This window comes from Aotus nancymaae, unplaced genomic scaffold, assembly GCF_030222135.1.
Source record: "Aotus nancymaae isolate 86718 unplaced genomic scaffold, 86718_ANA_hifiasm-v0.15.2.pri h1tg000011l, whole genome shotgun sequence".
NCBI lineage: Eukaryota > Metazoa > Chordata > Mammalia > Primates > Aotidae > Aotus > Aotus nancymaae.
In genome coordinates this window covers 61,340,882-61,368,114 of record NW_026988422.1, presented here as the reverse complement: position 1 = coordinate 61,368,114, position 27,233 = coordinate 61,340,882, and the positions used below count along the sequence as shown (strand labels likewise).

Below are 27,233 nucleotides of genomic sequence, written 5' to 3'. Positions count from 1 at the left end.
AAATAACTGCACTACAAAGGTGAAATTCTGAGTGAGGGTTAAAGGCAAATACAAAATATTTTCTTCCCAAATGAACAATTTTTTATTCTCTGATCATCCTATGAGCTACTACGTTTTTCAAGTTATATTTTAAACAAGAAAAAGAGGTTGGGAGTGGTGGCTCATACCTGTAATCCCAACACTTTGGGAGGCCAAGGCAGGTGGATCACTTGAGGTCAGGAGTTCGAGACCAGCCTGGCCAACATGGTGAAACCCTGTCTCTACTAAAAATACAAAAATTAGCCTGGTGTGATGGCAGATGCCTGTAGTCCCAGCTGCTTGGGAGGCTGAAATGGAAAAATCACTTGAACCCTGGAGGCGGAGGTTTCAGTGAGCCAAGATCATGCCACTGCATTCTAGCCTGGGTGACAGAGCAAGACTCTGTCTCAAAAATTAAAATTAAATAAACGTTAAAAGGATTCCTGCTGGTATTAATTGGCATATTTCATCTCCCTGGATAAATAACGTCATGGAGAACCGGAGACTTTTACTCTTGAGTTTAGAGTTGAGGATAAAATACATGTAGTAGAAGGAGAAGCAAGTGTGAAAGTGTTTAATTAATGACAGTCTTGGTAATTCCTAAGTTAAAAAATTACAGTAGCCGGGCGCAGTGGCGCATGCCTGTAATCCCAGCTCTTTGGGAGGCTGAGGTGGGCAGATCACCTGAGGTCAGGAGTTCAAGACCAGCCTGACCAATATGGTAAAACCCCCGTCTTTATAAAAAAAAATTTTTTAAATTAAAAAATAAAAATTACAGTAGTTCTGTAGATAAATTGGGCCCTCAAAACCAGTAAAGTTGCTATCAGAATTGATAACATAGAAAAGCTGTAAAATTGTAACTGAACGAAAATAAAATAGCCTATAGAAATCATTTTGTGACCTGAGTTTTTAGTAAAATAAGATATGACAGTTACCATGGTTTCACTGGGATGTGGACTGCATACATAATAAAATAGCCAGGAAACCAAATTAATCTGAATGTCAGAAATCATACTAACCAAATCAGTCATTGACATGTTTTCCTCAAAATTCTAGTGTGATAAAATTACTAAATGTGGTTAGATAAAAGAGCTGATTCTAGCTTATTTAAAATGATTCATGTGCTGTATCTAATTTGTATCTACTTACCCAACCCCCAAACCATCATATGATAGTAAACGTAGACCATAGCAATTTTATATCTCAGCATTATATCTCATATTGTAAGGTGATTGCTTATATTAAAGAATTCCATGTCAACAAGTCTGTTAGATATTCTTTTGAGCTAACAGGACGTCCTAATTGTAAAACTCTCCCTCTAATCGGAAATGCTTTATAAGGGCTGCCAGCTTGATTATGTGTTATCAAGGAATATATGTTCACAAGACACAAATGTGACATATTTATGTCCTTTGCTTCTGAGATTGGTTGTATTTCAGTTGAACATATTCAGCTTGTCTGTAGAGTTTTCAGTTACTGATGTTGTGTTTCAAAATAGGTCGAAACTTCAGAGAAATGAAAATCGGGATATCAGTGAGGTCATTGCTCTCGGTGTTCCTAATCCTCGGACTTCCAATGAAGTTCAGTATGACCAAAGGCTCTTCAACCAATCCAAGGTACAAGTTTAAGAACAGCATATTGTGTGTGTTGATGTGAATACCCTCAGGGAAACAAAAATTAACATACTTTTACATGTGGATGTAAATGCTAGCATGATGACAGAAAAAAAATGGAAGTTGTATGTTGAAACTTGAGACAAGAAGATGAAACAGTTGATTTTAACTTTTTTGGGGGGGAGTGCAGGATTCTTGTGTTCTGAGATTTTAACTTTTTTTTTTTTTAATTTTTTTTCCACCCCACCCCCTCAACCCCCAAGATTTTAACTTCTTATAGTGGGTTGAGATTTCAGACACTAGGTAGTGATTAAAAACTTGGTGTTGTGGTATGTCAATCTTTCGTTTCTAAAATAGAGCCAGGGAGGCCAGGCATGGTGGCTCATGCCTATAATCCCAACACATTGGGAGGCCAAGGTGGGCAGATCACCTTAGGTCAGTAGTTCAAGACCAGCCTGGCCAATATGGTGAAACCCTGTCTCTACTAAAAATATGAAAATTAGCCAAGTGTGGTGGTGCACGCCTGTAATCCCAGCTACTTGGGAGGCTGAGGCACAAGAATTGCTTGAACTCGGGAGGTGGAGGTTGCAGTGAGCCAAGATTGTGCCACTGCACTCCAGCCTGGGTGACTGAGTGAGACTCTATCTCAAAAAAATAAAATAGAGCCAGTGTCCTACAGAAGTGCCTCTTGGGTTTTTTGTTGTTGATCTTTGGATTTTTTTTTTTTAATGCCTTAGAAATATGTCAACTTGGGAATCTTTTATAAATGAAACTGTAAAACTGGATTAAAGTACTAGGCTGGCTGTCAGGAAATCTCATTTCTAGTGCCAACTGCCATTAGCTAGTTAAGACATTTTAAGCCTGGGAAGACACACAAGCGTGTGTGCACACACACACACAACAAGGTAAGAATGCAGAAGTCTAAGATCTACTAGGAAATAGAGTGGAAAACTTAATTATAACTTAGAGATTTTAAGTAAGCTCTTCTAAGTGACAATTATTAGGTACAGTTTATATTGTTAGTATTGTTCTAAGTCTTTTGTTATTATCTCACTTAATTCTTACAAAAATCCTATAAAATCATAGCATTATCTCTCATGTTATAGATGAGGAAATTGAAACACAGGTTTAGCTTGTGACTGATGGAACTACAATTCAAACTAGGTATCTCTTGATTTCAAAGCTTTCTTAACTACTATACAGTGGCAACTTAACAGCTGAGAAAAGGGATCTAAGGGTACAATTTCACATAAGTAAATATTTTGAAGATAATCACCTATTAGAAGCTTAAGCTTAAAACATTTAAAAATTGTGATGAAAATTTTCTGGCTGGGCACTGTGGCTCACACCTGTAATCGTAACACTTTGTGAGGCCTAGGTGGGCAGATTGCTTGAGCCTAGTTCAAGACCAGCCTTGGCAATATAGCAAAGCCCTGTCTACAGAAAATTAGCTGGGCATGGTGGCAACACCTATACTCCCAGCTACTTGGGAGGCTGAGGTAGGAAGAACACCTGAGCACAGGGAGGCCACAGCTCTGGTGACCTATGATCATACCACTCAAGCCACTGCACTCCAGCCTGGGCAACAGGGAGACCCTGTCTCCAAAAAAAAAAGGTGTTTTTTCTTGTTGACTTAAGCTTTTCTTGGAGAGCCATATATTGTCTTATGCTGTAGTAACAATGTTCTCAGGTAGTTAAGGGATATAACATGTTTCACAGTTCTTTCATCTTCTTGCTACCATGTCTATACAGATTGAAACTGTCAAGTACCTGCTTATCTTTTTTTGAGACAAAGTCTTACTTTGTTGCATAGGCTGGAGTACAGTGACGTGATCTCAGCTTATTGCAACTTCAGCCTCCGGAGTTCAAAGGATTGAACTGCCTCAGCCTCCCAAGTAGCTGGAATTACAGGCGCATGCCACTATGTGTGGCTGATTTTTTTACTTTCAGTAGAGAAGGGATTTCACCATGTTAGCAAGGCTGGTTTTGAACTCCTAACCTCAGGTGATCCCCCTGCCTCAGCCTCCCAAAGTGCTGGGATAGGCATGAGCCACCAAGTAGGCCAATATCCTATTTTAATGACTACTTAAGGTAGTTAAACTTAATGAGTTACCCTTATTTAATCTACGCCTCTGGCTAAGACCAATTGGCCAGCGAGGTGGCTTATGCCTATAATCCTAGCACTTTGGGAGACCAAGGCAGGTGGATCACCTGAGGTCAGAAATTCAAGACCAGCCTGGCCAACATGGTGAAACCCTGGCTCTACTAAAGTGTACTAAAAAATACAAAATTTATCTGGGTGTGGTGGCGTGTGCCTCTGATCCCAGCTACCTGGGAGGCTGAGGTAGGATAATCACTGGAATCGGGAGTGAGATGAGATTGCACCACTGTACTCCAGCCTGGGTGACAGAGTGAGACTCTGTCTGAAGAAAAAAAAAAAAAGAATCCAAAGTTGTTAGGAACAAAAGTTTGTGCTATAGCAGTTTTTTAATGAAGACCTTTTTTTTAATTTGCAGTTCAGATTTTTGAAAATGTGAGCTACAAATTAGCAAGGGTTTACTCTAAGCGTGTTACCAGATTCAGCTTTTAATAACCATTGTTTACATTTTTATTTAATGTCATCCATTTTTCCACAGGGTATGGACAGTGGATTTGCAGGTGGAGAAGATGAAATTTATAATGTTTATGATCAAGCCTGGAGAGGTGGTAAAGATATGGCCCAGAGTATTTATAGGCCCAGTAAAAATCTGGACAAGGACATGTATGGTGATGACCTAGAAGCCAGAATAAAGACCAACAGGTACCACGCCATACAACTCAATTTCAGTGTTTACGTAATGGTGAAAACAAAGTAGTTTATAGTCTTTTCTCTTTTTCCCTAGATTTGTTCCCGACAAGGAGTTTTCTGGGTCAGACCGTAGGCAGAGAGGCCGAGAAGGACCAGTTCAGTTTGAGGAAGATCCTTTTGGTTTGGACAAGTTTTTGGAAGAAGCCAAACAGCATGGTGGCTCTAAAAGACCCTCAGATAGCAGCCGCCCCAAGGAACATGAGCATGAAGGCAAGAAGAGGAGGAAGGAGTAGACACAGGTCTCTTTCAAAGTGAATGAACTATTATTATCCATAACCCTAATGATGCAAGTCATATGGGGGAACATTTTGTAAATGGTCAGGATAAAAACCAAATCTGGGTGCCAGGTCCCAGCACTACTTTTTATTACTGGAGAATTAGGGGGGATAGAAAATTCTACTTTGAATTATTTAGTTTTTTTAAAGAGTGGGTTGTGTTTGTGCTTCTCCCACCTTTCAGCATTTATAGAACATGCTGCCCCACATACAAAATCAAGACCACTTCCTTTTGTGTGACACTAGTAGTTTGGGGTTAATATTTTGTGTAAGAACAGCTGCCTATGAGTAAAGATACCCCAACCACAGTGAGTAGGAGGATGTTCACATATTGGAACTGTCCTGTCAAATAAATTTTGCCCTTATTGTGCTCTGTTTTAATTTGGAGTGGGCAAAGTAAGCTCTTGCTTGATGCAACTTATTTGTTTCAAATAAATAAAAACATTTAGACAAAATTATCAGTTATGTTAACTTTATTTAATAGGTTGGCAGTCTCAAAAATCTTTCTCTTCATCAGGTATTTGCAAAATTTTTGGCCTTTGAGCTTGAACCTGGAGCTAAAAAAAATAAACACTTCCTAAGTGTTTATTCCTTCCTAAGGAAGGAAAGGCAGTGTCTGCAAAAACATTCAAACTGAAAATTGCTGTTTATTTTTATTAGGGAGTCAGTATAAACAACTCAAGCAGTTTTTATTTATTTGTACCTTGTTCTTTTGTTTTCAAATTCCTTTTACCATCTTTGTTGCTCTTATGACTCCCTCCCCCTCAATTAAAAATTACAAATCAGGCAGGGTGTGGTGGGTCAAGAGGACTGCTTAAAGCCAGGAGTTCAAGACCACCCTGCAACATAGCAAGGCCCTGTCTCATTAAAAATAAATTTAAAAGTAAAATAGTAAATCAATTTGGCCCAAGATCACATGGTGGGAAAGCCAAGATTTCAGCCCCAGCTTCCCTGACTTGAACATTCCACATTTATTATCTATTTAATTGATAAGCAGTATCTACATGTATATAATATATGTATCTGGTATAGAAACAAATTTACCTTTACTCCATCTATAATATGATTTTCCTGTTGTAGTGCATTTTGAAGTTCTTCTTCTGAAGAAAACTGAACCCAACCCATACCTCTGTGAAAACCAGTCTCCTTGTCCTAAAAAGCCAAAATATAGGAAAAGATTAATCATGAACTTGAGAAAGTCTCCATGAGCTCCAAATCAAACTACCAACTTTCCTCTGCCAAAATCAGACTTTTTTTTTTTTTTTTGAGGCAGGGTCTTGCTTTGTGGCCCAAGCTAGAGTGCAGTATGAACACAACTCACTGCAGCCTCAACTTCCTGGGTTCAAGCAATCCTCCCACTTCAGCCTCTTCAGTAGCTGGGATCAAAGATATATACCACCACGACTGACACATTTTTTATATTTTTTGCAGAGATGAGGTCTTGCCATCTTACCCAGGCTGCTTTCAAATTCCTAGGCTCAAGCAATCCTCCCACCTGGGCCTCCCACTGCTGAAGTACAGGCATAAGCCACATGCCCAGCCCAAAATCAGATCACAGACTTTTTTTTTTTTTTTGAGACAGAGTCTGGCTCTCGCCAGGTGCCAGGCTGGAGTGCAGTGGTGCAATCTTGGCTGACTGCAACCTCCGCCTCCCGAGTTTAAGCAATTCTCCTGCCTCATCCTCCCGAGTAGCTGGGACTACAGGCACGCACCACCATGCCCAGCTAATTTTTGTATTTTTTTAGTAGAGACGGGGTTTCACCATGTTGGCCAGGATGGTCTCGATCTCTTGACCTCAGGATCACAGACACATATAAATGCCAGTAACCTTGCTTTACACCTTTTCTGATTACCCAAGGCTAAATCCCTATGTTGTTAAACTTACTCTGTTTTCCTTGCTGCCATTAGAAAAGATAACATGTCATGAGCTTTCTGTGTCATTCTAGATCCACACCATACTAATAGGAATAATTAAGGGAAATTTTGATCAGTACTCTTGTTTCTAAGCCTCATTTCTAGAAACCAGAAAAATCAAGCCTCAAAACCTTGTTGCACCTGTGATCATTTCTGAACCCAGTCACCCTCATCACCACCACTATCGTCACGTTCCTAATGAAAAACAAGAAAAGATAATATTTAGTCCTTAACCTAGTTACCAACTTCTGATTAAACAATTTTGCTACTTTCCCTTATATAAAAGGCAGAGTGCCTTTCAACCTATACATCACATATGGAAAACAGATTCTAGAGTGCTTGGATGTACCCTGCCCCTCCAGCCCTTCAATAGAAAACGGATACTAACATGTCTAGACCTTGTAGATTACGAACTGGCTCTCATTAGTCTCATTCAAGTTATGCTGTACTTTGTAAAAAAAAAAAAAAAAAAAAACCACAAAATCTTAGAATTGCTCCTCTACTTCAAAGGTAACTTTATAAGGATGTACCTAGAATACATAAGTTTCTGGTGATGTCCCAATGATCCATTCATTGTAGATATGACAATTTCTAAGGCATTCCATTACTGTCATGTGACCACTTCCACAGTCAAAGGCATTAAGAAATTTGTTTATATTAAAACTTAGGCCAGGTACAGTGGCTCAATTCCAGCACTTTGGTAAGCTGAGGTGGGTGGATGGCTTGAGGTCAGCAGTTCAACACCAGCCTGGCCAACATGGTGAAACCCCATCTCTACTAAAAATACAAAAATTAGCCAGGTGTGGTGGCGCACACCTGTAGTCCCAGCACTTTGGGAGGCTGAGGTGGGCGGATCACCTGAGGTCAGGAGTTTGGGACCAGCCTGACAATGTGGTAAAACCTCCGTCTTTAAAACAATATAAAAATTTTAAAAAACAGTCTGGTTGTGGTGGCCCATGCCTGTAACCACAGCACTTTGGGAGCTGAGGTGCGTGGACTGCTTGAGTCCAGGAGTTAGAAGCCAGCCTGGGCAATATGGTAAAGCCCCATCTCTAAAAGGAATACAAAAAATTAGCTGGGTGTGGTGGCACATGACCATAGTCCCAGCTACTCAGGTGGCCTTGGCCAAAGGATCCCTTGAGCCCAGGAAGTCAAGACTGTAGTGAGCATGACTGTACCACTGTACTGCAGCCTGAGTGACAGAGTGAGACCCTGTCTCAACAACAAAAAACTTAGATAATATGTACCTAAGAAGGGAACCAGGATTTCCAACTTGAGTACAATGAATTTGACTAAAAATTACTTTTCTTCTTGTCATTTTGTTTTACCAAAATCAAAGCCTTCTCTAAGATGTATTCTTTCCAGGTCCTATTTTATTTATGGACCAAGAAAAATCTATTATTTTTTTTTTTACAAGGAACTTTGTATTTAAATGCTCTTGAAAAAACTGAAGTTTTCAAACTTACAGAAAACATTTCATATCCATAATACATGTGCCCAATTTTTCTATTCAATTATATAAAATTCCGTTGCATCAGTGACTTAATATCTAATTGATCCTAGTGATGACCATTTAGGTTTTTTTCTTCTTAAACACTGCAGCTTTTGAGCACACATTTCTGTAGGATAAATTCTTAGAAAAGGAACTGCTAGATAAGCAAATGTAAATTCTTAATTTTGGTATTTTACCAATCACACATCAGAACTGAAGTTACCAGTTAAACTTCTCAACAACTTTAGTGCCAGTTTCCCTATACCTTCTCTGGCACTATACATAACTAATCTGTTAGTCTTTGGGAGTAAAGTAACATCAAACCAAAAATTAAGAACTTAAATTCCTAGGCTGGGCACGGTGGCTCACACCTGTAATCCCAGCACTTTGGGAGGCCGAGGCGGGTGGATTACGAGGTCAAGAGATTGAGACCATCCTGGCCAACATGGTGAAACCCCACCTCTATTTAAAATTTAAAAAAAAAAAAAAGGACTTAAGTTCCTTTATGTTATTTTACCACAGCCCTTACAGTGCTGCAAGGAAAAAAGGGTTTCAGTGAAGTGTGTGTAAACGCTGTGTACTCACATCACACCCTAAGAAAGCCCACAGAAAAATACAGCCCAGGATAAATTTATAGGCTGATTTCTAGACCCTCACAAGACAACAAAGGAAATGTAATTAATATAAAAACACTGTTGGGCCGGGAGCGGTGGCTCACGCCTGTAATCCCAACACTTTGGGAGGCCGAGGCGGGTAGATCATGAAGTCAAGAGATAGAGACCATCCCGGTCAACATGGTGAAACCCCGTCTCTACTAAAAATACAAAAAACTAGCTGGGCATGGTGGTGCGTGCCTGTAATCCCAGCTACTCAGGAGGCTGAGGCAGGAGAACTGCCTGAACCCAGGAGGCAGAGGTTGCAGTGATCCGAGATCGCGCCATTGCACTCCGGCCTGGGTAACAAGAGCGAAACTCTGTCTCAAAAAAAAAAAAAAAAACTGTTTTATTAGTTCTAAAAAAGAAATGATACTCCTTGAAGATAAAATTTAAAATATCCTCTGCCAATTATCAGAGATCTCAAGTTCTTATTAGAATACTATAGTAGGCAAAATTCTAAGATGGGCCTCATGATCTCCATGCATTCCCCATGTTACACCCTATATAATCCCCTCCCCTTGAGTGTAAGCAAGACCTGACTTGCTTCTAACCAAAAGAAAATAGCAAAAGTAATGAGATGTCACTCCTGTGATTATGTTCTATATAAGATGCCATCTTAGCAGACTGGAAAAGCCCTTGCTGGCTTTAAAGAAGCAAGCTGCCATATTGTAAGAAAGCCTACAGATAAACCAGGGAACTGCAGGCAGTTCCTAGGTGAGAGAAGCTCCCAATTCAGAGCCAAAGGTCAGCAAGAAAAGACCCCAGTCCTACAATTAAAGATGAATTCTGACTGGGCATGGTGGCTCATGCCTGTAATCGCAGCACTTTGGGAAGCCTAGGTGGGTGGATCACTTGAGGTCAGGAGTTCAAGACCAGCCTGGCCAACATGGTGAAACTCCATCTCTACTAAAAATACAAAAGTGGCCGGGCGCGGTGGCTCAAGCCTGTAATCCCAGCACTTTGGGAGGCCGAGGCGGGTGGATCACGAGGTCAAGAGATCGAGACCATCCTGGTCAACATGGTGAAACCCCGTCTCTACTAATACAAAAAATTAGCTGGGCACGGTGGCGCGTGTCTGTAATCCCAGCTACTCAGGAGGCTGAGGCAGGAGAATTGCCTGAACCCAGGAGGCGGAGGTTGCGGTGAGCCGAGATCGCGCCATTGCACTCCAGCCTGGGTATCAAGAGCGAAACTCCGTCTCAAAAAAAAAAAAAAAATACAAAAGTTAGCCAGGCATGGTGGCATGTGCCTGTAGTCCCACCTACTCAGGAGGCTGAGGCAGGAGAATGACTTCAACCCGGGTGGCAGTGGTTGCACTAAGCCAAGAGTGCATGACTGCACTCCAACTTGGGCAACAGAGCGAGCCTCCATCTCAAAAAAAAAAATGCCAACCAAATGAGGAAGCTTGGAAGTCAGTCTTTTCCCCCAGTTGACCCTTTGATGAGACACACCACAGCCCCATCTGACACCTGGATTATATAGCTATGTGTGACCCTAAGGAAAGGACCCAGCTAAACTGCCCAGCTGTGAGATATGTGTTGTTTTGAGCCATTATGCTTGTGATATTTTGTTATACAACAACAAAAAAAACTAACATTAATACCTATGATAAAGCTTTTTTATTTTTTAATCAGTATCACTCAAAATGTTATCAATAAAGATTGTAGGCCAGGCATTGTGGCTCGAGCCTGTACTCCCAGCACTTTGGGAGGCCAAAGCAGGGGGATTACTTGAAGCCAAGAATTCAAGATCAGCCTGGGCAACATGGCAAGACCCCTATCTCTATAAAAATAGGCCATGCACAGTGGCTCACACCTGTAATCCCAACACTTTGGGAGGCTGAGGTGGGCACATAGCTTGAGCGCAGGACTTTGACGAGACCAGCCTAAGCAACATGGCGAAACCCTGTCTCTACAAAATATACAAAAATTAGCTGGGTGTGGTGGCGCATGCCTGTAGTTCCAGCTACTCAGGAGGCTGAGGTGGGAGGATCACCTGAGCCCAAGAGGCAGAGGTTGCAGTGAGCCATGATTGCACCACTGCACTCCATCCAGGGGACAGAGGAAGACCTAGTCTCTTTAAATAAAAAAAAAAAAAAAAGGTCTGGGCGCAGTGGCTCACACCTGTAATCCCAGCACTTTGGGAGGCTGAGGTGGGCAGATCACTTGAGCTCAGGAGTTCGAGACAAGCCTGATCAACATAGAGAAACCCTGTCTCTACTAAAAACACAAAATTAGCCAGGCATGGTGGTACATGCCTGTAATCCCAGCTATTTGGGAGGCTGAGGCAGGAGAATCACTTGAACCCAGGAGGCAGAGGTTGCGGTGAGCTGAGATCACGCCATTGCACTCCATCCTGAGCAACAAGAGCAAAACCATCTCAAAAAAAAAGAAAAAGAAAATTTTAAAAATTTTCCAGCCTGGGCAGGAAACGCCATCTCCACTAAAATATACCAAAAAAATTAGCTGGGCATGGTGGCACATGTCTGTAGTCCGAGCTACTCAGGAGGCTGAAGTGGGAGGATCACTTAAGCCTGGGAGGCAGAGGCTGCAGTGAGATCAGGCCACTGCACTCCTGCTGGAGCACAGAGTGAGACTGTGTCACAAGATACATACATAGATAAATAATTTTTTTAAAGCTTTAAGCTTTATTTTTTTCTTTTTAAAAATTTTTGTGAGTGTACAGTAGGTATATATGTTTATGGAATACATGAGATGTTCTGATATAGGCATGCAAAGTAAAATAAGCAAATTACGGAGAATGGGGTATCTACCCCCTCAAGCATTTACCCTTTGACTTGTGGGGTATCCATCCCCTCAGGCATTTATCCTTGGAGTTACAAATAATCCAATTACATTCTGAGTTATTTTTAAATGTACAATTAAGTTATTATTAAACACAGTCACCCTGTTGTGCTATCAAATAGTAAGTCTTACTCATTCTATTTTTTTTGTACCCATTAGCCATCCCTATCTCCCCCCTTTTTCTTAATACTTACAAAAGGTACAATACACCTTTTTATATGGCCAAACTGTGCAAAGTGTTCTCTCAGCTGACCTGTGTGGCAGAAGAAAACATATTAATAGTTATTATCTTTTGGATTCTCTATCTTAGATTGTAGATAGAAACTAAAAGTGGTCCCAGGGTCACCAGACTTCTTGTGGACAGGAACTACTTTTCATTTCCTTAAAGGTTTGAGATTTAGGAAGCTGCTTTGGTACTGGCTATAAAGCCATAATGTACCAGGTTTGGTAGGAGGTGAGGAGGGGAGATGGACTGACAAGTTGTTGAGCTGGCTGCAGTCTCCATCCTCAGCAAATATTGAGTGTTTTCATCATATCAGTTACTGTGCTATGTGGACTATGATCCCTGTGAGCAGATCACAAAGAAGAAAAAGACAAATTACAATCCAGTGTGTTTCCAGCTATACTGAAGATTTCCAAATAAAATCCCAACTTACTGTTGTTTCATTCTTTCACAATTTAGTAAAATTTGTTAAGTTGACCTCACCTACCCTTCCTGCCTTATTTCCCCCTGCTGGCCCCTAGTTACTCTCTAGTACAACAAACTGAATCATCTCTATCTGTCCTGTGGATTCCCATCTTTGCATATGTTGTTCTCTCCCCTTAATATGTTGGTAATCCTATCTCCCCCTGCCTAACTTGTAATTATAACTATTCTTCAAGACCCAAACCAAATACATCCACTGAGTATTATTTTATTGGACTCCTGCTGTAATACAAGACAATGTACTAGCCCTGTGAGACTTCAAAGATTAGAGTAGATGATCTTAAAGACTAAAAACTGATCTGTTTCTCTTCTGAACTACAGTGCTTGTACTTCACTGATTTACTTTTTATAATACCTATTTAGTTCTCCTAGTTCACCAAAACCTCACTGGTTCAACAACTGCCTAAATTTGTTGTAAGTCTCTTCATCCCCACTACTACGCTGTAAGCTCCCTCAGCATATAAACCACTATGTTTACAGTGACCAATAAACAGTAGGACCTCAATATTGGCTAATGAATAAGTAAATGTCCACTAATCCTTCAACAATCAACAGAGACTAAGTTTTGAAGGGCTCTAATGGTAAGTCAAACCAACTGGCAAGATCAAGATCTCACAGAATATGATACTGGAGAACAAAATAATGTTAAACATATGTTTTATACCAGATGAAGTCCTAGAAGACACTGATTTCAAAATAAACCATCTCTGGAAGGTAACCGACTCTCTAACCTGCCTAAAACTCTGAGGGAGAAACAGCTGCAAGCACCAAGAACAATGCCTACCACATAACAGATACTCAAATAAATATTTGCTGAATCAATGGAACAACGGAGAGAAACTGTTTTGAAGTTGTACATAATGCTGACTCTTTTTGAGGGCTTTAAACTAGCCCTTTATTGCTTGGAAACTTGCACCTGCAAGACACTAATGAAACTCCTCAGCCTTTCCATAAAATTTCACAGGGCCTATGGGAGACTACTGGGCTTGGTCTTCAACAACCACATGTTTAAAAGATGGGGCACAAACCAACCTATTTCCCATTCTACTACTCACATCTGAGCCACAAAAACTAAGAAACTAAATCTTTTTCCATTTTGTTTAAAGGGGCTGACCTGATACATGAATATCTACAAAAAAGCGACCACGACTGTTTACATGTTGGTAAGCAAATATAAAAACCTTATCTCAAAACTGCAGCTGACAAAAATCGAAGGTGATGAGAGATTTCAGAATTATTTCAATCTTTATCTCTAGACTAGGCCTCTCCCATAAGCTGCAACTTTAGTTATCCTGAAAATAACTATCGTTTGTTGAGTACTTAAACTATATCTAACACAAATCTAGGAAGTTTGCATATAAACTCAATCCTCTAAACAATCCTCTAAGTTGGGTATTGACTCCATTTTATCGATGAGTAAAACTGTGGCCCACTGTGAGCCCTTTTCCCATATTAACTTCAGTGATTCAGGTGATACAGCGATTAAATGTCCGTGTTGGAATTCTAACCCAACAGTTTGTCTTTGGAGTCCACTTCTCAGCGACAATGATACACAACCTCTGTCCAATTGCCTGATGGAAACCTCACGAGTTTCTCAAACTCAACACATTCAAACTTTACTTATCTTCCCTTGGCCTGCTTGCTCCTCTTAACTTCTAAACAAGCTATTCACCAATGCTAAAAACCCGGTTATAATTCCTCCCTTTCCCTTATTCCGTACACTTACCATCACGAAACGGCATCTAGTTTGCTTTTGAAAGATAAATGGATCTGACCACCCTCCTTCTACCATTGCCCAAAGTCAGGTCTTCACCTTTTAAGTAAATTAATTAAATTCTCGTTTAGCTCCTCCCCACGCCTACAATCTTGCCACCTTGAATCCAACCTCCACACTACAGTTAAAATTATCCCTTCTAAATTGTAAATCTGGGTTTCCAAGTAAAAAACCTTCAAACCAAATCACTCCTAAAGACAAAAAGCCGGTGCATTCACGCCCCCAAAAGCTCAAGGGACATCCCTAAAGGGTTAATTGCAAACATAATTTCTTTCTGCTCACTTGCATACTCAGGAGCAGTCTCCCAATTCAGCCACCACGCTGACGTAAGTACCCTGCAAAAAGCATAAGCTTTGAGGATCACTCGGATCTAAAAATTCCGTAACTCCCACATCTCTATCACTCACTCGACGCCGCGGTCCAAGGAATTTTTCTCACAAAAGCAACCGGTCGACTGACATTTCTACGCAGCGCCACAGCACCACTCGCTGTTAAAGCCGCCATCTTTAGACTAAAGGACCTTCTCTAGCTGGGGTCGCGGGTCCGGAAAAAGTTTCCGGATCCGGAATATGGGAAAATCTGCTTCCGGATCAGAACAGGCCGCGAGATGGGGAAGATGGCGGCAGCCGTGGGCTCCGTGGCGACTCTGGCGACTGAGTCTGGGGAGGACGCCTTTCGGAAACTTTTCCGCTTCTACCGTCAGAGCCGGCCCGGGACCGCAGACCTGGGAGGGGTCATCGACTTCTCGGCGGACCATGCAGCCCATGGCACAGGTCCTGGTGCCCACAAGGTATGTAGAGAGGAGGGGCGCGCGCTTCTCCATCGCTTCGCCTCGCTTCTTGGAGGGGCTTCCGTGTCTTCCTCTCCTGTTTTCGCCTCCAGACCGATTGTTATTGAACGATTCCTGCCCTCCTTTGGCTGCGGAGTTGAACGTCCCACTAACCATCACACTAGCAATAGTGTTGAGATCCCCGTTTCTTCAGGCTTCCATTTCCGGCAGGGGCCTCTGTTAAAAGAGCCTGGGAATCGGTGTTTATTTCTTCCTATAACTGTGTACTCACATTTCTGTTTGGGTTTTTGTAAAACCCCATAGAAATTCTTCGTAGATGGTAAGGAAGCGTTCTGCAGCTTGAAAAAACCACTCCTGAGGAATCCCTGAACTGACAGGGATCCAGCACTCTTTGTTAAGCCGCTGTGCGTAAAACTAGTTCCTGTCTTCTCCTCTGGGCCTTTTAGAAGGAAGTCATTGAAGGATTCTGAGAGAATCCCTCCGTGTTGAAAATAAATGGCAAACAAGTATATATGGAATACAAGCACCGTTCTTTCTTTTTACTTTCCCCCATGGAGATTAAGAAAGGTAATACAGGCCGGGAGTGGTGGCTCACGCCTGCAATCCTAGCACTTTGGGAGGCTGAGGCGGGTGGATCGCTTGAACCGAGAGGTTCGAGAACAGCCTGGGCAACAAGGCAAGACACCCTCCCCACGCCCATCTCCACCAAAAATAGAAAAAATTAGCCAGTCTCATAACCCGATCTCAATTATATAGATTTTTTTTTTGAAAGAAAGAAAAAAATGAAGAAGAGGAAGAAAAAGGAAGAGAAAGAGAGAGAGAATGGGAGTATTGCTTTCTTGCCCAGGCTAGAATGCAGTTTAGTAATGGGTATTGAAAACCTCTTTTATACCAATAATTATACTTGATGTAGACAGGAAGGAATAAGGGAAGAAAATAACAAACAAGCAGCCAACCAATATTTCATTTAAAACCTATGAAATGCTATGCGATTACTGAGGAGTGATTTACTTCCAATTATGTAGTCACTTTTGGAATAGGTGTGAGGTGGTAATGTATATTTTGTGTATTTGAAGTGGAGAGTTCTATAAATGTTTATTAAGTTTATTTGTTCTGGGTCTGAGTTCAAGTCCTGAATGTCCTTGTTAATTTTCTGTCTCGTTGATCTATAAAATCGTTAGCTCTTCTTGTTACATTGATCCTTTTGCCATTATATAATGTCCTTCTTTGCCTCTTTTGCTCTTTGTTGCTTTAAAGTCTACTTTATCAGAGGCGAGAATTGCATCTCCTGCTTTTTGTTTATTTGTTTATTTTTACTCTCTGATTGGTTGATAAATCTTCCTCCCTCTCTTTGTTTTGAGTCTTTGTGTATCGTTGCATGTGAGACGGGTCTGGATGCAGCATACCGATGGGTTTTGGCTTTTTATCCAATTAGAATATATATGAGTTTAATACTGGCATTTGATGCTAGCTGGCTGTTTTGCCCATTAGTTAGTGTAAATTTTTCATTGTGTTAATGCTCTTTTCTTTTTGATATATTTTTGGAAAGGCTGATATTGGTTGTTCCTTTATATGTTTAGTGCTTCTTTCAGAAGCTCTTGTAAAGCAGGCCTGGTGGTGGTGAAGTCTCTAAGTACTTGTTTGTTTGCAAAAGATTTAATTTTTCCTTCAATTATAAAGCTTAGTTTGGCTGGATATGAAATTCTGGGTTGAAATCTTTTCTTTAAGGATATTAAATATTGGTCCCCACTCTTTTCTGGCTTGTAGGGTTTCTGCTGAGAGATCTGCTGTAAGTCTGATAGGTTTCCCTTTATGGGTAACCTGACCTTTCTCTCTGGCTGCCCTTAGTATTTTCTCCTTCATTTCAACCCTAATAAATCTGGCAATTATGTGCCTTGGGGTTGGTCTTGAAGAATATCTTTGTGGTGTTCTCTGTATTACCTGGAGTTGAATATTACCCTGCCTTGCCAGGTTGGGAAAGTTTTCCTGAATGATACCCTGAAGAGTATTTTCCAACTTGGATTCATTCTCTTCGTCACATTCAGGTACACCTATCAAACGTAAATTAGGTCTTTTCACATAGTCCCATATTTCCTGGAGACTTTGCTCATTCCTTTTCATCCTTTTTTCTCCAATCTTATCTTCTCGTTTCATTTCACTGAGCTGGTTCTCGACTTCTGATATCCTTTCTTCTGCTTGATCAATTTGACTGTTTAAACTTGTGCATGCTTCACGAAGTTCTCATGTTGTGTTTTTCAGCTCCATCAATTCACTTATATTCTTCTCTAAATTGTCCATTCTCGTTAACATTTCATCAAACCTTTTTTGACGGTTCTTAGTTTCTTTGCATTGGGTTAGAACAAGTTCTTTTAATTCACAGAAGTTTTTTTTTTTTTTTTTTTTTTTTTCTTAGAGAAAGAGAGAGAGAGAATAGGAAGGAGAAAAAAGGAAGAGAAAGAGAGAGAGAGAATGGGGAGGAGGGAGAAGGAAAAGAAAGAGGGAGAGAGAATGGGAGTATTGCTTTCTTGCCCAGGCTAGAATGCAATTTAGTAATGGGTATTGAAAACCTCTTTTATACTGATAATTATACTTAATGATGTAATCAGGAAGGAGTAAGGGAAGAAGATAACAAACAAACAGCCAACCAATATTTAATTTAAACCTATGAAATGCTATGCGATTACTGAGGAGTGATTTACTTCCAATTATATAGTCACCTTTGGAATAGGTGTGAGGTGGTAATGTATGTTTTGTGTATTTGAAGTGGAGAGTACTATAAATATTTATTAAGTTTACTTGTTCCGGGTCTGAGTTCAAGTTCTGAATATCCTTGTTAATTTTCTATCTCGTTGATCTATAGAATCGTTAGCTCTTCTTGTTGCATTGATCCTTTTGCCATTATGTAATGTCATTCCTCGCCTCTTTTGATCTTTGTTGCTTTAAAGTCTACTTTATCAGAGGTGAGAATTGCATCTGCTGCTTTTTGTTTATTAGTTTATTTTTACTCTCTGTTCAATTGGTAAATCTTCCTCCTTCTCTCTGAGTCTTTGTGTATTGTTTCATGTAAGATGGGCCCGGATGCAGCATACCGATGGGTTTTGGCTTTTTATCCAATTAAAATATATGTAAGTTTAATACCAGCATTTGATGCTAGCTGGCTGTTTTGCCCATTAGTTGATGTGAATTTTTTATTGTGTTAAAGTTCTTTGCTTTTTGATGTATTTTTGGAAAGGCTGATATTGGTTGTTCCTTTATATGTATAGTGCTTCTTTCAGAAGCTCTTGTAAAGCAGGCCTGGTGGTGGTGAACTCTCTAAGTACTTGTTTGTTCGCAAAAGATTTAATTTTTCCTTCGCACATAAAGCTTAGTTTGGCTGGATAGGAAATTCTGGGTTGAAAGTTCTTTTCTTTAAGGATGTTAAATATTGGTCCCCACTCTTTTCTGGCTTGTAGGGTTTCTGCTGAGAGATCTGCTGTAAGTCTGATAGGTTTCCCTTTATGGGTAACCTGAACTTTCTCTCTAGCTGCCCTTAGTATTTTCTCCTTCATTTCAACCCTAATAAATCTGGCAATTATGTGCCTTGGGGTTGGTCTTCTTGAAGAATATCTTTGTGGTGTTCTCTGTATTACCTGGAGTTGAATATTACCCTGCCTTGCCAGGTTGGGAAAATTTTCCTGAATGATATCCTGAAGAGTATTTTCCAACTTGGATTCATTCTCTTCATCACATTCAGGTACACCTATCAAACGTAAATTAGGTCTTTTCACATAGTCCCATATTTCCTGGAGACTTTGCTCATTCCTTTTCATCCTTTTTTCTGCATTCTTGTCTTCTCGTTTCATTTCACTGAGCTGGTCCTCGACTTCTGATATCCTTCCTTCCGCTTGATCAATTCGACTGTTTAAACTTGTGCATGCTTCGCGAAGTTCTCGTGTTGTGTTTTTCAGCTCCATCAATTCACTTATATTCTTCTCTAAATTGTCCATTCTCATTAACATTTCGTTAAACCTTTTTTCAAGGTTCTTAGTTTCTTTGCATTGGGTTAGAATAAGTTCTTTTAATTCACAGAAGTTTCTTATCACCCACATTTGGAAACCTGCTTCTGTTATTGGAATACCGGTGTAATCTATTAAGCCTTGTTCCGTTACTGATGAGGAATTGCAATCCCCTGTAGAGGGAGAGGCATTCTGATTTTGAGTATTCTCTACCTTTTTACGCTGGTTTCTTCCCTTCATTATATATTTGTCCGTCTGTCGTCTTTATAATTACCGACTTTCTAACTGGGTCTCTGACGTCCAACTTGTTGATTCCCTGCGCCGAAATCTGAGCAATCCACTGAGCCGGCCAAAAGAGCGGTGTTAAGATTGATGGTGCTTTTCTGCCCGGGAATATCCGGACTCTGCACCAAGAACTGGCGTGCTAAGGCACCAGCAAAACCGCCACGCCGGCCACAAGAGTCGCCCTGGCGACCCGTGGAGCTCCTCCACTGGGAATCTCGTGGTCCGTGAGCAACTAATATTCGTCTGAAAGTGTGGCGTCCTCTCGTTCTTTGCGCTTTCACTGGGAGGTACGTGCCCGAGCTGCTAATCATCAGCCATCTTGGATCTCTCTTTTCTTTCACAGAAGTTTCTTATCACCCACGTTTTGAAACCTGCTTCTGTTATTGGAACACACTCATAATCTATTAAGCCTTGTTCCGTTACTGATGAGGAATTGCGATCCCCTGTAGAGGGAGAGGCATTCTGATTTTGAGTATTCTCTGCCTTTTTACGCTGGTTTCTTCCCTTCATTATATATTTATCCGTCTGTCGTCTTTGTAATACCGACTTTCTAACTAGGTCTCTGAGCAGACGTCCAACTTGTTGATTCCCAGTGCCGAAATCTGAGCAATCCACTGCGCTGGCCAAAACAGCGGTGTTAAGATTGATGGTGCTTTTCTGCCTGGGAATCTCCGGACTCTGCACCACAAACTGTCGCGCTAAGGCGCCAGCAAAACCACCGCGCCGGCTACAAGAGTCGCCCTGGTGACCCGTGGGGCTCCTCTGCTGGGAATCTCTTGGTCTGTGAGCAACAAAAATTCATCTGAAAGTGTGGCATCCTCTCGTTCTCTGCACTTTCACTGGGAACTACGAGCCTGAGCTGCTAATGATCAGCCATCTTGGATCTCTCTCCCAATTATATAGACTTTTTTTAAAAAAATTTTAAGGAACGTAATAGGCAAGAGGGAAAACAGGGGGAACCAAAAGCGTAGTTCAGTTTACATTTCCTTTCTTTACAATCCACTTTAACGTTGAGGATATGCGGTCCCTTAATTTTCTCTTGGTGTTGTCCACAGATGTCTAGATAAGGCATTCTTTCCAAGCTTCCTAACAGCTCTGATAAAATTGGGATGCTATAGTATTAAGTGTTAATGATTGCATACTTGAGGTCAGCTTTTCAGCACCTTCATTTATTAGCAAAAGAATGGTCATCGAGTTGTCAAAATACAGAAAGTCCACATCCCAAATATAATACACTTTTCTCTGGAGAGCCCTTAAGACCCTCATTCAGCTCCTTTTACCTACATTTTACCATAATATGTACACACTTTTTGGAATGTTAGCCACCAGAGAATGAACCATAGTGTGCCTAGTACAGGTCTTAAAACGATACTAAATAAATACAGTATGTGTTGAGTATGTGAAGGCTTCGATGTTTAGTTCCCCAGCTCAAAGCAGATTAAAGTAGTAATTAAGAGAAGTTACTTTACAAGCCAGCTGATGGGAGTGTGGGGAAAGTGGTGGTTAACAGTCTGGCAAGGGAGAAAGCAGAAAACTTTTTATAAAAAGCTCATGGTGTGGTTCAGTTTAGCATGTAATAGAATAGGTCCACTAACATCACCTCTGAGAGTGTGTTGAGTTATAGTGTAGTATTAAGTACGACCTAATTAAGAAATCATGACAAAATGCTTAAAAGTGTTTTATTGGCCAGGAACGGTGGCTTACGCCTGTAATCCCAGCACTTTGGAAGGCTGAAGCGGGCAGATAACCTGAGGTTGGAATTCGAGACCAACCTGACCAACAAGGAGAAACCCCATCTCTACTAAAAATGCAAAATTAGCCAGGCATGGTGGCAGGCGCCTGTAATCCCACCTACCCGGGAGTCTGAGACAGGAGAATCACTTAAACCCAGGAGGCAGAGGTTCAGGTGAGCCAAGATCACGCCATTGCACTGTAGCCTGGGCAACAAGAGCAAGACTCTGTCTCAAAAAAAAAACAAAAAGTGTTTTATTGGGCTGGGAGCGGTGGCTCACACCTGTAATCTCCGCACTTTGGGAGGCCAAGGCGGGAGGATCACCTGAGGTTGGGAGCCTGACCAACATGGAGAAACCCCGTCTCTACTCAACATTTTAGCCAGGCTTAGTGGCGCATGCCTGTAATCCCAGTTACTTGGGAGGCTGAGGCAGGAGAATCGCTTGAACCCAGGAGGCAGAGGTTGCAGTGAGCCAAGATCAGCCATTGCACTCCAGCATGGGCAACAAGCGAGATTCTCCATCTCAAAACAAACAAACAAACAAAAAGTATTTTATCAGCCCCTAGGTACCTGGAAAACTCAGCTGATAAATACTTTTAGAGGGTTTCAGATAGCCATTTTATTATTTTATTATTTATTATACATCAGCCAACTATTGATATTTTGTTTGCAAATCTCCAGACTTGGAGAAATTGATAGGATGAAAGATCATTCTCTTTTGAAGAGAATGTTTCATATATATGTATATAATATATATACTCTTTTTTTTTTTGAGACAGCATCTCACTGTGTTGCCCAGGCTGAAATGCTGTGGCATGAGCTCAGCTCACTGCAACATCCACTTTCTAGGTTCAAGCAATTCTTCTGCCTCAGCCTCCCAAGTAGCTGGGACTATAGGCACACGCCACCACACTTGACTGTCTTAATGGTTTTACTTCAGTGACTGTATGGTGGGTCTGGTAACCAATATAACGAGCCATCCGTTAGATACTAATGTAAAAGAAAACATCACCCCGAAGTACTAAATTCTTTTTTTTTTTTTTTTAATAAAGACGGGATTTCACCATGTTGGTCAGGATGGTCTTGAACTCCCGACCTCAGGTGATCCGCCCACCTTGGCCTCTAAAGTGCTTGGATTACAGGCGTGAGCCACCGCGCCCGGCCTAAATTCTTTTTTTTTTGAGACAGTTTTGCTTTTGTTGCCCAGGCTGGAGTGCAATGGCATGATCTCAGCTCACCGCAACCTCTGCCTCGCAGGTTCAAGTGATTCTCCTGCCTCAGCTTCCCAAGTAGCTGAGATTACAGGCATGCATCACCATGCCCGGCTAATTTTGTATTTTTAATAGAGATGGGGTTTCTCCATATTGGTCAGGCTGGTCTTGAACTCCCAACCTCAGGTCATCTGCTAGCCTTGGCCTGCCAAAGTGCAGGTATGAGCCACTGCACCTGGTCAATACTAAATCCATTGTGTTTAGCAGAAGCAGAAGTTATAGCATTGGTTTGACATTTCATCTGAAAGAGGGCAAGTATTATGCTTTTAGCAAACAGGATTACCAGTGTTTTATTGAAACATTTTTTTCTTTCTGTTTACACAGCATTCTCTTTTTATTCTCTCTCTCTCTCTTTTTTTTTTTGAGATGGACTCTTGCTCTATCCCCAAGCTGGAGTACAGTGGTACAATCTTGGCTCACTGCAACCTCCACCTCCCAGGTTCAAGCAATTCTGGTGCCTCAGCTTCCCGATAGCTGGGGTTTCCCAGCTAATTTTTGTATTTTTAGTAGAGACAGAGTTTCACCATGCTGGCCAGTCTGGTCTCGAACTCCTGACCTCGTGATCTGCTCTCCTCGGCCTCCCAAACTGCTGGATTTACAGGCGTGAGCCACTGCGACCCCAGCCTTCTCTTTTCATTCTCTCACCCTCTCCAGCTTGGTGTTCCTTATAGCTCTGTTTAAATACCAACTCTACACAAGTGTCTCACAAGCATTACTGTTACCCCTATCTGAAGTAAATAGCTTTGTGACTCAGGATATTTCAGTACACCAAATACCTTTCATGATTCAGTTCCATAAGAAGTTGCAAAGGTATGATGTCATAGGAAGAAGTAGTTTTGAAAGCCAAAATTAGCCTGCTTAAATTTTCTTATTTTCTTAACTTGGGTGATTCTACTATTAGTATATAGATGAGAAACTGAGATTCTAAGACATTAAGTGACTCATGTAAAATGTCTAGATCAAGTAAGCAGTAGAGCTAAGATTAACCCCAGACTTAATACTCCTAGCTTTGGCCTGGCGCAGTGGCTCATACCTCTAATCCCAGTGCTTTGGGAGGCCAACACAGGAGGATCACTTGAGCCCAGGAGTTTGAGGCTGCAGTAAACTATGATGAATGCCACTGCACTCTAGCCTGGGCAACAGAGTAAGGTCCTGTATCTTAAAAAAAAAAAAGAATCCTAGCTTTGCCTCATACAAGAAATATCTTTGGAGGTTTGAGGTTCCCAGGGTTGACCTGCAAAATAGATTTAGCCCTTTAAGTTCTGTTTCTTTCCTGCCAGGTGGTCACATCTCAGCTAAATGTGTCTTCTGTCAGTGAACACGATGCACGTAGAGCAGGTCTTCAGCCCATCAGCAAGTGGCAAGCCTATGGACTCAAAGGCTATCCTGGTGAGTGTAACTGACCTCAGAGAAGGCAAAATCACACAGTCATTGTGTCTTTGTGTCTTCAAAGAAGGAACTGTGAGCAAGTAAATAGACAAAGGATACACATAATAAAAAGATAAATGTTTCATTTCCAAACTCTTTCTAGACTGTACGTTGTCTAAGATGTCCATTTTGAAAGGATAGAACAGGAGTCAGCAGTGCCTACAAATGTGGCTGAAAGTGGCATGAAAAATAACAAAATAAGACTACAGAACTAGACTCCCTGCTACAACTCTGAGCATCTGATTTGACAGAAGTGTTGTGAAGAATAATTTATCATTTTGTAATAAATGTCAAATAATAGTTATGAATAATTCATAACTGCCCCTGTAGTCACATTCTAAAATGGCATAAAAACTTAAAACTTGTTGCTGGCTGGGCGCGGTGGCTCACGCCTATAATCCCAGCACTTTGGGAGGCCAATATCGGTGGATCACGAGGTCAAGACATCAAGACCATCCTGGTCTACATGGTGAAACCCCGTCTCTACTGAAAATACAAAAAAATTAGCTGGACGTGGTGGTGCGCACCTGTAGTCCCAGCTACTTGGGAGGCTGAGGCAGGAGAATTGCTTGAAGCCAGGAGGCGGAGGTTGCGGTGAGCTGAGATTGCACCATTGCACTCTAGCCTGGGTGACAAGAGTGAAACTCCATCTCAAAAAAAAAAAAAAAGAAAGAAAAGAAAACTTGTTGCTGTCAAGGCTGAATATCACTCACACCACCTTGCCAACACTTTAAAAGGCCAAGTTGGGAGGATCACTTGAGCCCAGGAATTTGTGAGCAGCCTGGGCAGCATAGTAAGACCCTGTCTCTGTAAAAAAAAAAAAAAAAAAAAAAAAAAAATGTTTTCCCAGACAGAGCCTCACTCTGTCACCCAGACTGGAGTATAGTGGCACAATCTCAGCTCATTACAACCTCTGCCTCTCAGGCTCCAGAGATTTTTCTGCTTTGGCCTCCCAAGTAGCTGAGATTACAGGTGTATGCCACCACGCCCAGCTAATTTTTGTATTTTTAGTAGAGACAGGGTTTCACCATGTTGGCCAGGCTGGTCTCAAACTCCTGACCTCAGGTGATCCACTCGCCTTGGCCTCCCAAAGTGCTGATATTACAGGCATGAGCTACCTTGCCTGGCCAAAAAAAAATTTTTTTTAATTAGCCAAATGTAGTGGCATGCATCTGTTGTCTCAGCTACTCAGAAGACCAAGGTAGGAGGATTGCTTGAGGTACAGTAAGCCTAGATCATGCCACTGCACTCCAGCCCAGGCAACAGAGTGAGTTCATGTCTCAAACAAACAATTCTAATAGACTCATCTGCAACTTTTAATTTAGTAACATTGGGTAGCTCATTTTACAGAGAAAGAAATAAAGAAAATAGGCCGGGCATAGTGGCTCACTCCTGTAATCCCAGCACTTTGGGAGGCCGAGGCAGGTGGATCACGAGGTCAAGAGATTGAGACCATCCTGGTCAACATGGTGAAACCCCATCTCTACTACAAATACAAAAAATTAGCTGGGCATGGTGGCGCGTGCCTGTAATCCCAGCTACTCAGGAGGCTGAGGCAGAATTGCCTGAACCCAGGAGACGGAGGTTACGGTGAGCCAAGATCGCGCCATTGCACTCCAGCCTGGGTAACAAGAGCAAAACTCTGTCTCAAAAAAAAAAAAAAAAAAGAAGAAGTTAAGAAAATAATGAAGAATGGTTAATGTTATTAACCTTTTTTCCAGGCTCCTGGGGCCATTGTAAAAGTTAACATTGCCCTGTGATATCAAATATGGGTTAAAAGTAAGGGAAATCTTTAAAAAGAACTGTTTTCATTGTGCCAGTGGCCAGGAGTCTTTCATACAGCTCTTAGTACTTTGTGACCACTGAAATACTTGTGAATAGCATGGGAAGATATAACAGCATGACTCCTCTTGAGTTTGGGTAAATGTAGCGCGTGTATCACCAACAGTCTTGTTCTTGGAGGCCGTTCTTCACCTTTCAGCTCTAGCACCTATTTGTTTGTTTTGTTTTTAGACAAAGTCTTGTTCTGTCACTCAGGCTGGATCTTGGCTCACTGCAACCTCTGCCTCCCGGTTCATTCTCCTGTCTCAGCTTCCCAAGTAGCTGGGACTACAGGCACCCGCCACCACGCCCAGCTAACTTTTTTGTATTTTTAGTAGAGACGGGGTTTCACCATGTTGGTCAGGCTGATCTCGAACTCCTGACGTCAGGTGATCCACTGCACCCAGCCTCTAGCACCTATTTTTAAGGCCATGATTCTCTGTTGCTCTAGGCTGTCTCCCCTTAACAGATTGTTCATGCCACAAACTTAACCCCACTTGGGTTTTATATTATCCAAACTGCTGTACTTGATTTCTGAGGTTTTCTAGGATTTACTGCTTAATTAAACCACATCTTTTGAGTGGGTGCCTCATTATATCCTTGGAGAGTTTATTCTGTTTCTCCTCTCATTGTAAGCTGTGTTTATTTAGTTTTTACTTACTTTCCCCCATAAGCTGTATTTAATAGAAATATAATGGCCAAAATATGGGAAAGAACAGTCTTTTCTTACTCTGAGTAGATCAAAACGATTGTGGGTTTATTTCTGGATCTTACTTAATCTGAAGAAAACTGAGTATACTACAACCTGTCTGTACACTCTTGTGTGAGGACGTATTATCCTCTTGAACAAGAGGATAATAGGTCTGGAAACCAGAAACAGAATCTAGGAAAGAAAAGACTTATGGGGGAACATGACAGCATTAAACATGGAAAAATTGTCTTGCACAAGAAGTGGTGGGAAGCAGTGCAGACAGTGGTTAAGGCATAGGTTCTGGTGTCAGGCTACCTGGGTTTATATCCTGGCCCTGCCATCTACTAACTGCAAGACTTTGGGCAAGTTTCTTAATTCTCTTGCCCTCAGTTTTGTCATATGTAAAATGTATATAAAAATAGTACCCACTTCACAAGGTACTTGCTGGACGTGGTGGCTCATGCCTATAATCCCAGCACTTTGGGAGGCTGAGGCAGTGGATCACCTGAGGTCAAGAGTTCAAGACTAGCCTGGCCAGCGTGGTGAAACCCCATCCCTACTAAAAATACAAAACTTAGCCAGGCATGGTGGTGGGCGTCTGTAATCCCAGCCACTCAGGAGGCTGAGACAGGAGAGTTGCTTGACCTGGGAGGCGGAGGTTGTAGTGAGCTGAGATTGCACCACTGCACTCCAGCCTGGGCAACAAAGAGTGAAACTCCATCTCAAAAAAAAAAAAGTCCCCACTTCACAAGGTTCTTATGAGGATTACATGTTAATGTATTTGTTAACTGCTTAGGTCAGTGTATTTATCAAGCACATAAAAATGATTTGGGGTTGCTCTAGGTGTCAGAATCCAAGACCAATGACTGCAAATTATAGAGAGGCAGATTTTTTTTTTTTTTGAGACAGAGTTTCGCTCTTGTTGCCCAGGCTGGAGTGCAATGGTTCAATCTTGGCTCATTGCAACCTCCACCTCCTGGGTTCAAGTGATTCTCCTGCCTCAGCCTCCTGAGTAGCTGAGATTACATGCATGTGCCACCATGCCCGGCTAATTTTGTATTTTTAGTAGAGATGGGGTTTCTCCATGTTGGTCAGGCTGGTCTCAATCTCCCTATCTCAG

At 41.5% G+C, this 27,233-nt stretch overlaps 3 protein-coding genes across 4 annotated transcripts in view; 2 read left to right on the top strand and 1 right to left on the bottom strand.

Moving 5' to 3' along the window:
- Positions 1 to 5,242, top strand: part of SNW1 (SNW domain containing 1) — a 39,420-nt gene extending 34,178 nt beyond the window's left edge. The window contains exons 12-14 of one of the 2 annotated variants that reach the window (XM_012476835.2): positions 1,517 to 1,634; positions 4,268 to 4,431; positions 4,514 to 5,242. In XM_012476835.2, coding sequence (XP_012332258.1) covers positions 1,517 to 1,634; positions 4,268 to 4,431; positions 4,514 to 4,712 — 481 coding nt within the window. In that variant the 3' untranslated portion in view covers positions 4,713 to 5,242. The remainder of the gene's footprint in view (positions 1 to 1,516; positions 1,635 to 4,267; positions 4,432 to 4,513) is intronic. The other variant, XM_064375073.1, reaches the window with a different exon arrangement.
- On the bottom strand, positions 5,210 to 14,642 carry SLIRP (SRA stem-loop interacting RNA binding protein). The gene is made up of 4 exons (XM_064375075.1): positions 14,508 to 14,642; positions 11,815 to 11,873; positions 5,799 to 5,906; positions 5,210 to 5,311 (listed from the first exon to the last, which is right to left on the bottom strand). The coding sequence occupies exons 1-4, from the start codon at positions 14,602 to 14,604 to the stop codon at positions 5,249 to 5,251; spliced, it is 327 nt and encodes a 108-aa protein (XP_064231145.1). The 5' UTR covers positions 14,605 to 14,642; the 3' UTR covers positions 5,210 to 5,248.
- Positions 14,643 to 14,684: 42 nt separating this feature from the next.
- Positions 14,685 to 27,233, top strand: part of ALKBH1 (alkB homolog 1, histone H2A dioxygenase) — a 36,952-nt gene continuing 24,403 nt past the window's right edge. The window contains exons 1-2 of the mRNA XM_012476836.2: positions 14,685 to 14,890; positions 23,454 to 23,562. Of these exons, the coding sequence (XP_012332259.1) occupies positions 14,708 to 14,890; positions 23,454 to 23,562 (292 nt within the window). The 5' untranslated portion in view covers positions 14,685 to 14,707. The remainder of the gene's footprint in view (positions 14,891 to 23,453; positions 23,563 to 27,233) is intronic.